This window comes from Lepus europaeus, chromosome 20 (genome assembly GCF_033115175.1).
Source record: "Lepus europaeus isolate LE1 chromosome 20, mLepTim1.pri, whole genome shotgun sequence".
Lineage (NCBI taxonomy): Eukaryota > Metazoa > Chordata > Mammalia > Lagomorpha > Leporidae > Lepus > Lepus europaeus.
The window spans coordinates 27,690,127-27,702,744 of NC_084846.1; the positions used below are offsets into that span (position 1 = coordinate 27,690,127).

The 12,618-nt window shown below is 42.0% G+C and overlaps 1 protein-coding gene across 2 annotated transcripts in view; it reads left to right on the plus strand.

The window, feature by feature from the left end:
• Positions 1 to 476: 476 nt before the first annotated feature.
• STK31 (serine/threonine kinase 31) overlaps positions 477 to 12,618 on the plus strand; it is an 86,994-nt gene continuing 74,852 nt past the window's right edge. For both annotated transcript variants that reach the window (XM_062178932.1, XM_062178933.1), the window contains exons 1-6: positions 477 to 526; positions 2,432 to 2,478; positions 2,560 to 2,612; positions 7,465 to 7,563; positions 9,911 to 9,985; positions 11,820 to 11,978. In XM_062178932.1, coding sequence (XP_062034916.1) covers positions 477 to 526; positions 2,432 to 2,478; positions 2,560 to 2,612; positions 7,465 to 7,563; positions 9,911 to 9,985; positions 11,820 to 11,978 — 483 coding nt within the window. The remainder of the gene's footprint in view (positions 527 to 2,431; positions 2,479 to 2,559; positions 2,613 to 7,464; positions 7,564 to 9,910; positions 9,986 to 11,819; positions 11,979 to 12,618) is intronic.

Sequence of the window (12,618 nt, forward strand, 5' to 3'; positions counted from 1 at the left end):
TACATGAAACTTGTATAACAAATTAAATCAAAAACAAACAAAGGAGTACTAACATCTCTTCTAACTTGGGGCTTCGAACATTTAAATCCGCCGGACTAGATTACGGAAAGACTGCGAAATCCCACGTCACCACCCGACGTAACTGACGCCCGCTGGACGGAGCAGGCCATTGGCTGGCAGGGACGGAAGCCCCGGGCGGGCTCGCGTACCCCTGGTGCGTGGCGTCAGCGCCCCGCAGTCGGTGCGGGTCGGCAGCGGCGGGCGGGAGACCTTGCTTGGCCCTGGGCGCTCCAGGCCCGAGCCCTGCGTAGCCACGTGACTCCGCCGCGGCTCCCGCCAACCCCGGATGATGGCGCAATACTGTGCGCGCAGGCGCAGTGCGGGGCCGCATGCGCGGTAAGCCCTTGCACGTGTGCGGCGGCTGCGGCAGGCCTAGGGCTTTGGCCGCGGTGGTGGGCGGAGGGCCGATATCCGGCATGTGGGGCCAGGGTCCCTTTTCTAGAGCGGCGGTGGCGGAGAGTGTGAGGTCAGTAGTAGCCCGTGCGGTGGGTACGGCGGTGGCCCCTGCGCGGGATGTGTTCGCGCCGCTCGTTGTGAGGCCGCAGACCTGGGCCCAGGCCCACATCCCGGCCTCCTGCCCGCCGCCGCCCCGGGGACGCGGTGCGCAGAGGCCATTCCGGCGTGCAGGCAACGCGGGCCCCCCGCGCTTCGCGGTGACGAGGAGTTGTTCACTCCGCTTCCGGCAGGCGCGGCGGGCTGGGACCCGCACCGCCCCTCGCACGGTCGAGGCGCCCAGGACCCGCGTTCCCGCCGCGCGGAGGTGCTGGTGCCGCTGGGTAGGACCTGGGGGTCGGGGAGGCGCCTCCGCGTCATCGCCCGTGGGGTCAGCCTTGGAAACCCAAACTTGATACTGTTCTAGGAACGGCTTCCTAGATTTCCGAAGTAGGGGGTGTGTGTGTATAATATGTACATGTGTTATATGGAGAAAGCCTTCCGGCCACATTTGATACCCTGAATTTGAAAACCACATTTTGAGTAATTTTAATCCTCGTTTTGAAGACTTCGGCTGCCTCTTGGCGTGTTTGGAAGCAAAGAAGGGGCTGGAGCTGTGGCGTAGTGGGTAGAGCCGCCTCCTGCAGCACCAGCGTCCCGTGCGGGCCTAGGTTTGACGCCCGGCCGCTCCAGCGCCTATTCGGCTCCCTGCTAACGCACCTGGGAAGGTAGTAGAAGATGGCCCACTGCTTGGGCCCCTGCGCCCAGGTGGGCGACCCGGAAGGAGCTCCTGGTTTGGGGCTCACTCAGCCCCGCCCCAGCTGTTTGCAGCCATTTGGGGAGTGAACCAGCAGATGGAAAATGTGCCTGTCTGTAACTATGCCTTGCAAATAAATAAATACATCTTAAGAAAAATTCACCCAAAAAAGTAACGAAACTCAGAGGGTTTAAGTTTAAAATGTTATAAAAGTTTTGAGAGGATTTGAGACCTGCATGGTTGTGTTCTTAGGTAACTTGTAAAACTGTGAAAGTCTACATTTTCCTCATTTATGAATGGAAAGGACAACTTCTAGTGTGCTAAGGATAAAATTATAAAGTAGTAGACTTTTTGGGAAATATTTTGAGTTAATAAAGCCTATTATATCAAAATTAGGAAAATTTGATTTGTCTTGCAGTCTTTAATTCCAGGTTACTTCAAAAGTAGTAATTACTGTGCCTTTTAAATACCAGTCTGAAGCATTTGTCGTAGCACATTGTTTCTCTATTTTATATTATGTGAATTCTAATCTTCTTTTGTGGGGGGTCATTTTTTAGACAGAAATGTCAAGATGTGCATGCAATATTTACTTTGAGGTAAATTTATAAGGGTTTGTTTGGCTAGAGAGGTAATTTGAGGGTTGAGATTATATAATGAGCTATGCATTCTGTTTTTTTTTTTTTTTAAACTTATTTATTTGAAAGGCAGAGTTACAGAGTGAGAGACCTTCCATCCACTGGTTCACTTCCCAAGTAGCTGCAATGGCAGGGCTGGGCCAGGCCAAAGCCAGGGGTCCAGAACTTCTTCCAGGTCTCTCATGTTGGTGCAGGGACCATCTGCTGCTGCTTTCCCAGGCACATTAGTAGGGAGCTGGATTGGAAGCAGAGCAGTGGGGACACGAACTGGTGCAGATATGGGTTGCTAGCATTGTAGGCAGAGGCTTAGCCTACTTTGCCACAACACTGGCCCTGAGATTATGTAATAGAATTATATACTCTAATACACTGAAAACAAAAAATTCTAATTATTGAAGAAAATATCTTTGAGATCATTTGTAATGTAGAGTTTGATTTTAATAACTTCGTTTACGACAAAACATAGTTGTGAAGATTTGAACATTATGTGGCTTAGTCTTTATTCATTGTTAATGGACGACTATAACCTGTTATTGAATTATTTTAGTTTTCCAGGAATTGTCCAAATGGATGAAGACACACATTACAATAAAGGTACTGACACTAAAAATTATTTTGGGGTGTAAGAGCTAGATGATATTGATTAATTTCTAATTCTTTGCATTCTGATTTTAGTTGAAGATGTGGTTGGAAGTCATGTGGAAGATGCGGTAACATTTTGGGCCCAGGTAAACAGCAGACTGATTTTTTCTCCTCTTTCCCCCTTGCCTGACCTACTTCCACCCCAACAAATAAAAAAATTATTCACTGCTTAATTTTTATTAGTTTATTTAGCACAGGGCATTATTAGAAGGCAGAGTTACAGATGGAAATTTATCTGCTACAAGTAGTATACTTACATAAAGTTGAAACAATATCAGCAAGATTGTGGAAACAGGATTATACTCAGTATCAACATTCTAGGCTACTTGAGTTTTATAATTCTGAGCTGTTGTATTTGTGAAGTGATAGCCCCATCTAGGGGTCTTTTCTAAAATTGTTGAATATTATTAGTGGTGAATTAAGCCTGTGAATGTAGAGTGTATTAAAATTATGTCTATGCAGAAACTGACGAAGAGCGGGGAGGAAGGAAGGGGGATGGGGAGAGCAGGAGAGTGAGGGAGGTGTGGTTGTTGTCTTGGAACTGTACCTACGGAATGCATAAAATCTGTTCTCTTTGTATTAAAGATATTTAAATAAAGATAAGTTTTACAGTCTCAGTCATATTTTGTAATGGCTTAAGTTTGAATTTGAGATACAATATTTTTCTCATCATAAAGTTAGGTATTTTCTCTTGGCAGGCGAAAGTCAGATAAGTTTACTTAGTCTTAAATACAAAGCAAGGAGGCTGGCACTGTGGCGCAGCAGGTTAAAGCCCTGGCCTGCAGGGTGCTGCATGGGTGCTGGTTCTAGTCCCAGCTGCTCCTCTTCTGATTCAGCTCTCTGCTGTGGCCTGGGAAAGCAATGAGGATGGCCCAAGTCCTTGGTCCCCTGCAACCATGTGGGAGACCCAGAAGAAGCTCTGGCTTTGGATCGGTGCAGCTCCGGCTGTTGCGGCCATCTGGGGAGTGAACCAGCGGATGGAAGATCTCTCCCTCTCTCTCTCTCTCTCTCTCTCTCTCTCTCTCTCCCCCTCTCCCTCTCCCTCTCCCTCTCCCTCTCCCTTTCTCTCTCTGCCTCTCTGTAACTCTGTCTTTCAAATAAATAAAATAAATCTTTTAAAAAAATACAAAGCAAAGCACTAGAGTGCTCGTGTTGATAATTTGCCTTCTAATGCAAACGATTACCCACTAGTTTTTGGTTTTGTGAGCTATATGTGACATGGGGAAGAAGGAAACTGTATTTTTCTGTGCTTCTTTTTTAAAAAGGTTTATTTGAAAGGCAGAATTAGAGAGAGAGGGACAAAGATCTTCCATCTGTTGATTCATTCCCAAAATGGCCTCATCTGTGGGCTGGGCCAGGATGAAGCCAGGAGCAGGAGCTTCATCTAGGTTTTCCATGTGGGTACAGGGTCTCAAGGACTTGGGTCATCTGCTGCTGCTTTCCCAGGTGCATAAGCAGGATTGGAAGTGGAGTGGCCAGGATGTGAACTGGTGTCCATATGTGATGCCGGCACTGCACGCAGCAGTTTGACTTGCTGTGTCGCAGAACTGTCCTCTATAATTTTTAAGAATTGATTAATTTATTTGAAAGGCAAAGTTTCATAGAGAGTGAGAGGGAAAGACAGAGATCTTCCATCCGTTGGTTCATTTCTCAGGTGGCCATAACAGCTGGAGCTGGGAGGATCTGAAGCCAGGGCCTTCTTTTGGGTCTCCCTTCTGGGTGTAGGGGCCCAAGGACTTGGGCCAGCTTCCTTTACTTTCCCAGGTGCATCAGCAGGGAGCTGGATGGGATGTGGAGCAGCTGGGACTCAGATGCCTATATGGGATGCCGGTGCTGCGGGCAGCAGCCTTATCTTTTGCTACACCATAGTGCCATCTCCTCCTTCGGTTCTTAAGTGTGGAAATTCCTTTTTGTTACGGTAGAGGTGAATTGGTAATGTGGAAATAGGAGTTTATGAGAAAAAAATTATAGAAGACTATGATTAACCAGGAATCATTAAATTCATATAGAAAACATATTGAAGGATGCTATTCATAGGAAACTGGTGACAAATATATGTGTCTGCTTATGGAGCATTCTCTAAAGGGTATGGTGCATGTTCTCGTTCTGTGCCCCTGGTGTGTGTACTGATAGCACCTGTGTTGGTCAGCAGTGCCCAAGATTAAATGATAAATTGTATGTTTAAGTTCATTATTTAATAACATCATTTGTTAGCTTAAATAAGATTTTTAGACCAGCGCCGTCTAGTAGAAAGTTGAGTCAGAAAAGTAATTAATAGGCCGGCGCCGTGACTTAGCAGGCTAATCCTCCACCTTGCGGTGCCGGCACACCGGGTTCTAGTCCCGGTTGGGGCGCCGGATTCTATCCCAGTTGCCCCTCTTCCAGGCCAGCTCTCTGCTATGGCCCAGGAAGGCAGTGGAGGATGGCCCAAGAGCTTGGGCCCTGCACCCGCATGGGAGACCAGGAGTAGCACCTGGCTCCTGGCTTCGGATCAGTGAGATGCACCATCCTCAGCGGCCATTGGAGGGTGAACCAATGGCAAAAAGGAAGACCTTCCTCTCTGTCTCTCTCTCTCACTGTCCACTCTGCCTGTCAAAAAAAAAAAAAAAAAGTAATTAATAAAAATGTTTATGAGGCCGTTGCCGTGGTGCAGCAGGTTAACGCCCTGGCCTGCAGCGCCGGCATCCCATATGGACACGGGTTCTAGTCTCAGCTGCTCCTCTTCTGACCCAGCTCTCTGCTATGGCCTGGGAAAGCAGTGGAAGATGGCCCAAGTCCTTGGGCCCCTGTACCCACATGGGAGTCCCGGAAGAAGCTCCTGTCTCCTGGCTTCAGATCGGCGCAGCTCCGGCTGTTGTGGGGAGTGAACCATTGGGTGGAAGACCTCTCTCTCTCTGCCTCTCCTCTCTCTGTGTAACCCTGACTTTCAAATAAATAAATAAATCTTTAAAACAATGTTTGGCAGCTCCATTGAAAAAATAAAAAGGAACATGAAATTAACTTTAGTATTTTTACTTAGTATATCCACTATTGTTTCAAAATATATTTCACAAGCTTTTGAAATCTAGTGTGTATTTTAGACTTAAAGCACATATCAAATCAGCCTAGTCCATGTCCAGTGAGTATTGACTGTTGTGTTGGTTAGTGTCAGGCTAGATTGATTTTGACTGATCTTATTTGTGAACCTGCTAATTGAATTTGAAGCTCTGATTTAAAACAAGAGTCAACAAGCTTTTTCTGCAAAGAATCAGATAGTGAATACCTTACGCTTGTGGGCCAGTCTCTTGCAGCTGCGGTAGTGCAGAAGCAGCCATAGGCGGTAAATGAATAGATGTAGCTGTGACTCAAGCAACTTCATCAAGACGGGTGTCTGTAAATTGCCAGTTTCTGACTTACCCATAAAGTAGAAGCCTGTGGGGAAATTTATGCACATTTCCACAAGTTAGGAAACATACCTTGAATGGATGAAAAGATAAAAAGTAAATACTAATGACATCCGAATGAATATAATAATTGTTTCAAGAAGTAAATTATAAAATGTGATTAGAGTGGGAGTGTGACGTTGGCAAGGAGAAGAGTTAACTACAGATTTAGAAAATAAAGTGGCGGGTCCAGATCAGGATCTGCTCACATGTATTCTCTGTTTTTCTATTATGATTTTCTGTTGAATAAACCATTTACGAGAGAACACTCCAGAATTACTGGCATGCCTACTTGGATGAGTGGCAACAGAAGGCATCTTAAATATTTGACCTCTACATGTTTTTTGGGAAAGGAAGAGCTTCTGTTTATTTTAGTCCATATGTGACAAAATATAATTATGTGGAATATTTTGATGTATTCTGAATGTAGAGAACTAATTCCAAGAGTTTTATTCACAAAGGCTGCTTCTGATGTTTCTTGGGATCTGTTTAAATTCAGTTTTTTTTTTTTTTTTAAGATTTACTTATTTATTTAAAAGGCAGAGTTACGGAGAGGGAGAGGCAGAGGCAGAGAGAGAAGTCTTCCATCTGATTCACTGCCCCAATGGCCGCAACAGCCAGAGCTGTGCCAGTGCAAAGCCAGGAGCTTCTGGGTCTGCCACGTGGGTGCAGGGGCCCAACTACTTGGCCCATCTTCTGTTGCTTTCCCAGGCGCATTAGCAGGGAGCTAGTTGGGAAGTGGAGCAGCCAGGACTTGAACCAGTGCTAGTATTGGCAGCTTTACCTGCTATACCACAGCTCTGGGCCCTACATTCAGTTTCTGTTTTTGTAAGGTGTCATTGATAGTCGTAATGATGTCCTTGGAACCACTATTTTTTTTTTTAAAGATTTATTTATTCAAAAGACAGAGAGGTAGAGACAGAGGTCTTCCATCCGCTAGTTCACTCCCCAATTGGCCTCAGTGGCCAGAGCTTCTCTGATATGAAGCCAGGAGCTAGGAGCTTCCTCTGGATCTTCCCATGAGGGTGCAGACCCAAGGACTTGGGCCATCTTGTACTGCTTTCCTAGGCCATAGTAGAGAGCTGGATTGGAAGTGGAGCAGCTGCGACTCGAACCAGTGCCTATATGGGATGCCTGCACTGCAGGCGGCAGCTCTACCCCTATGCCACTGTGCTGGACCCTGGGCATTTCTTTACTTATAGCACTGCCAGATGTCCAGAGTCCTTTCATTTCCATGTCCTAGCCCAGAAATCAACCAGTCTGCAGAGACCATCTCCATATGATTAAATATTTGGTACCTTTTTTGAATTCCAAATAATTTGAACTCTCGGCAAGTAAACTTTTTCTATAACCTAATCTCATTTCTTATAAATAAATCAGTGAATTCTGAAAAAATGTGAATATAAAAATTTGTCTTTCTTTCTAATACTCCATAATCTTTTTAGTAGCATTCTCATTTGTATGGCACTGTCAAATAATATTTTGTTGAATCCTGTGCTGTATCTGTTCTTCCTAGAGTATTGATCGAAATAAGGATATTGTGAAGATTGGTTTTTCACTGTCTGAAGCTTGTCCACATGCTAATTCAGTTTTTGGGAATCTTGACCCAAAGAAGGTGAGCCATATTTTTGGATATAATTCTGCCTTCCTTCCTGTAGGCTTTCCTGTGTCTGACATTTTACAGCTTTTGGAATTTTTGGTACATTTGAAAGGAAGGGACAGATTTTTAGAATTTGTATAAACTACAGTCATTACATTTATTCACTCAGAAATACTATGGACTGCATATTTTTCAATCTTAAAAAGGAAAATAATTTTGACAGACTACAATATGGATGAATCTTGAGGATAGTATGCTAAATAAAATAAGACAAATACTGCGTGATTCCACTTAGATTAGGTAATTAGAGAGTGGTCAGAATCATAGAAAATAGAATGGTTAGGATGTAGCTGTATTCCTGAATATAAGTTAACCCAGCCCTGCCTCAACTGCATTGCAGTAATGTGCCATTTCTTTTTTCTTCTTTTGAAGGAAGATTTACTTATTTGAAAGGCAGAGTGACAGAGAGGGAGAGACAGAGATCTGCATGCATTGGTTCATTCCCCAAATACCTATAACAGTAGAGTTGGGTCAGACCAAAGCTGGGATCCGGGAACTCCATCCATGTGGCAGAGGCCCAAGTACTTGAGCCATCATTTTCTGTCTTCTGAGGTACATTAACAGGGAGCTGGACCAGAAGCAGAGAAGATGGGGCTAGGACCATTTGATATGGCATGCTGGCATCTCTAGTTGTGGCTTAATCTGTTGTTGTAACACAACTCCCACCCTAATGTGCCATTTTTGTTAACTGCCTTTTGCCAAATCATGATTGGCACATTATTGAAAAAGTTTAATTAAAGATAATGTGACCTTTTATATTTGAAATTAGAATAGGACTGTTGACCAAATGCCATTTTTTCTACTAAACCTGTTTGCTTATTTAAAAATGATTTAACTGCACTGATGTGGTGTAGGCAAGTAAGTCACCACCTGGATCACCATCAACCCATAGGGTGCCGGATTATGTCCTGGCGGCTCCACTTCTGATCCAGTTCCCTGCTAATGACCTGGGAAAAGGAACCAAAGATGGCCTGAGTGTGTGGCCCCTTGCTACCCATGTGGGAGACCCAAATGAACTCTTGGCTCTTAGCTGTTGCAGCCATATGGGGAATGAACCAGTGGATGGAAGATCCTTCTCTGTGTGTCTGTCTCTCCCTCTGTAACTTTCAGATAAATAAATAAACAAATCTTTGAAAAAAATGAAGTAAGATGGTCAGAGAAGGTCCTGTGCCACTTGTGCTTTTTTCCTTCCCGTTGTCGAATGTTAGCTGAGGAAACAGGCTTACGTGCTAATTGGACACTCATATCTTTTGTAGCATTTGATTTGTTAGATACCCATTTGTGTGTCTGAATTAGCTGGTACTCTGAACCTTTTCCCTCCAAGATACTTTAACAGCATAGATATTCTGTAAATGTATTTATGTTGTTAGTGGGGCTGGACTCTACAAACCACAGGACATCTAAGATTTCCCTTCCCCGCCATCCCTCAAGGGAACAGTATTGTTCCAGTGTGATTCAAAGTAGTTACCAGCCTGGAGTGAGTTTTTATCCTCTGTCTCTCACACAGGAGACATTTGGCAATGTTTCGAGACCTTTTTGGTTGTCACAAACGGATTTGGTGCTGCTGGCATCCGGTGGGTGGGGGCCAGGGGAGATGCTGGGAGGTATCCTGCCATACACAACACAGAGGACAGGCAGCCCCCTCTGCTCGGTAGTCATCCAGTCCCAGCTGTCAGCACTGCTGAGGTTGAGAAAATGCTGAAAGGGTTAACATTTTCTCCTCACTTTTATTAAACATCATTAAACTAAAATATGAATTTTAAATAAATGAAAGTTCAGTATTAAGGACATTGTCTAATTTTATCTACTTAATAACACCAATATCTTTATAGAGAAGGTAAAATAGAAGCTTTTTTCTTGGTTGGTAGGTAACAGGGATTCTGCCATGGTTGAGAATTAGACTTAAGTGGCCTGTATGGGGATGTTTATGTTTGAGAACAATTGAACTAGTTGTCTTCCAGCATTAAAATTGTATGGTTTTAACTCTTGCATGCATGTTCATCTTTTAAAAAATATTCTGATTTTTAAAAATCCTCCCCTGCCCCCTTTTTGGAGATGCAGAATAGCATAATGCACTCTGAGGTCAGAAGTCTGAATCTTAGTTCTCCTGCTTGGACTTTGGGTACGTTAATGGTGAGAAGTACTTGCCTCAGAGGTTGTTGTGAGAATGAAACCAATTACTGTATATAAAGTGCTCTTGACTCATAGTGCTTAGCACATGCTAACTTTTATTCTTAGCTACTGTGCCTGCTTTGTTTCATTGAGATACCAGACTAACTTTGCTTTCTTTTTCTCTTTGTAGATTTATGGTGGATTATTTTCAGAAGATAAGTGTTGGTACAGATGCAAAGTACTGAAAGTCATCAGTGATGAAAAGGCAGGAAATAAGTGTTCCTTTTTTTTACTTTAAGTAATATTTATTCTAGTTGACTAGAATGACTTCCAAAATTTGATGCTTATTTAGCCCTTCATTACTTTTTCATATTAGTAATAAGATCTGGTTCAGTGAATTTATAATTTTATTTTTTAAAAAGATTTTATTTATTTGTTTGCAAGGTAGAGTTACAGAGAGACGGAGAAACTGAGAGAAAGATCTTCCATCTATTGTTTCACTCCCGAAATGGCCAAAATTGCTAGAGCTGAGCTGACCTGAAGCCAGGAGCCAGGGAATGCTTTGATTTCTCCTTCATGGGTGCAGTGGCCAAAGCACTTGGGCCATCTTCTGCTTTTCCAGGCCATAGAAAAGGAGCAGCTGGGACACGAACTGGTGCCCATACGGGATGCCGGCACCACAGACGGAGGCTTAGCCTACACTGCCATAATACCAGCCCCAAATTTATAATTCTATTTAAACATACTTTTTCTCAAGTGAACACCAGAAAGTTAATAGCTTGAAAACAGTTAAGATTCAGGAATATTCTTCAGAATTTTGTTAGGTAATCACCACAGATTATCTAATAATAAGTTATAGAACGTTTGGATTTTTTAAGTGACTATTTGTTGCTTCAGTTCTTAATAATTATGTTTGACTCTTGCTAATGAATAACTTTTTGATGAGTAGGAAAGGATATTTGATTAATACTGAAGTTGCGAATAGCTTTTACTTACTTGTGAGTATTAAAGATTGACTTGCTGCTTTCCCATGTCTGTGTTAACTGTGATGAGTTTCTTTGTGTTATGCTATTTTATTTTTTTTTATTAAACTTTTATTTAATGAATATAAATTTCCAAAGTACAGCTCATGGGTTACAATGGCTTCCCCCTCCCAAAACTTCCCTCCCACCCACAACCCTCCCCTTTCCCGCTATTTTATTTTTTACATGGAGAATTTGCGAGACATTTTCCAGGGAGATGGGACACTGAGTAGCTGTGGCATTTGTATCTTATAGGCTGTATAGAAGGGTTGCCCTAGTCTTTCTTTTAGTGCAATTTTTACATCTACTTTCTGCACTTGAAGTGTATTTTCTAATCTGTATGTTTCGTAAATATTTTTGGTGGAATAAGATGAAATAACATGATAGATGCTCTTATTAGTTTGTTTAAAAGTACCCATTATTTATTCTTGTCATAGATAATAGTTTGTGTTAGTGAAGTGAACCTTTCTTATTGTTAGACCTTTGCTCATAATTTGATAACAGGAGATCATATTTTACAATAGCTTTTCGATCAGCTTTAACTTTTTAAATTAAAGAGCAAAAATCAACTTTGTTAGAAATTATCTTTTTTTTTTTACTTTTTAAATGGATACAGAGCTGGAGGTAAAGGTCAGTTTTTCAGTTAGTTTCAGAGACTAGCTAGGGTAGATTTAATTTTATCACAGGAAATTTGATAACTTTGCCTTTTCAGATTTTGTTTGTAATTTGAACTTAAGAATGTTGATTGATTTTAACATTAGGAGAAATAGAGGAGGGCCATAAGTTTATAAATTCCTGTTTATTTAAGATACCAGTTGTTGGAGGCGGGGTGGGGGGGAGTGAAGATGAGAAGTGTTACTGTTGGAATTTAGTGCCAAATATATAAACCACTGTGACTTTATGGGTTTTCTGTATTGTGAGAATATTATAGATCTCTATTTCTGAATTCATTTTCTCAATTTGAGATAAAATACAGTCTTGACAGATAATCAACAGAAAGCAACAAATCGGTTTGGCTCTTGGTGGAGATATTTAATCTGGGTTCAGTATTACTGTTTGTCTCCTGTTTTTTTGCAGTGTCTGGTGAGGTACATTGATTATGGAAACACTGAAATACTGAATAGATCTGATATAGTTGAGATTCCTTCAGAGCTGCAGTTTTCTAGTGTTGCCAAAAAGTATAGACTTTGGGGACTACAGATTCCTTCTGGCCAAGAAGTTACCCAGTTTGATCAGGCAAGTCATAGAGTTTAAGTATTTTTGTTAGTATAAGTACAACTGCTTGAAACAAAATAAAAATGTTGTTAAATCTTACTTTGTTTAATATAAAAACTTGTATAAATGAGTGAAAAATGCAAATTATAAAACAATGCAAAAGTGGCTCTATGTTTGTGTTCATTTTTGCTAAGTAAATTTTCTTGTGTAAGAGTGATATATAATAAATGTAAATAGTTTCTTCTAAATTCAGAGTTCAAAGATATCAGCTCTTATTTATGGATGGCACTATACACAAACACTGCACTGGGATGGTTAGTTCAATGAAAAGGTTGTTGATTAGAGTTGAATTAATGTGCAAACTGGGTGGCATGTATGATGAATACAGTTAACCTGTTTTGGCTAAGATCAAGTGTGGAGAAAGTATATAAAAGTGATAAATATCACAAAATGGAAATTTGTGAGGCTGTAGTTTATCATAGTTTATCATTTTGGCACAGGTTCACACTGTTTGATGTAATCATTGGCAGTAATGGTCTGCTAATGTAGATTCTAGTTTACATTCTTTCCATTGAGTTTTGGGTTAGTAAATCTGATCATTATCAGATCAGGGGTAGTTTTATACGAGGCCTGTCTCCTTTTAAATCTTGTATGCAAAAGG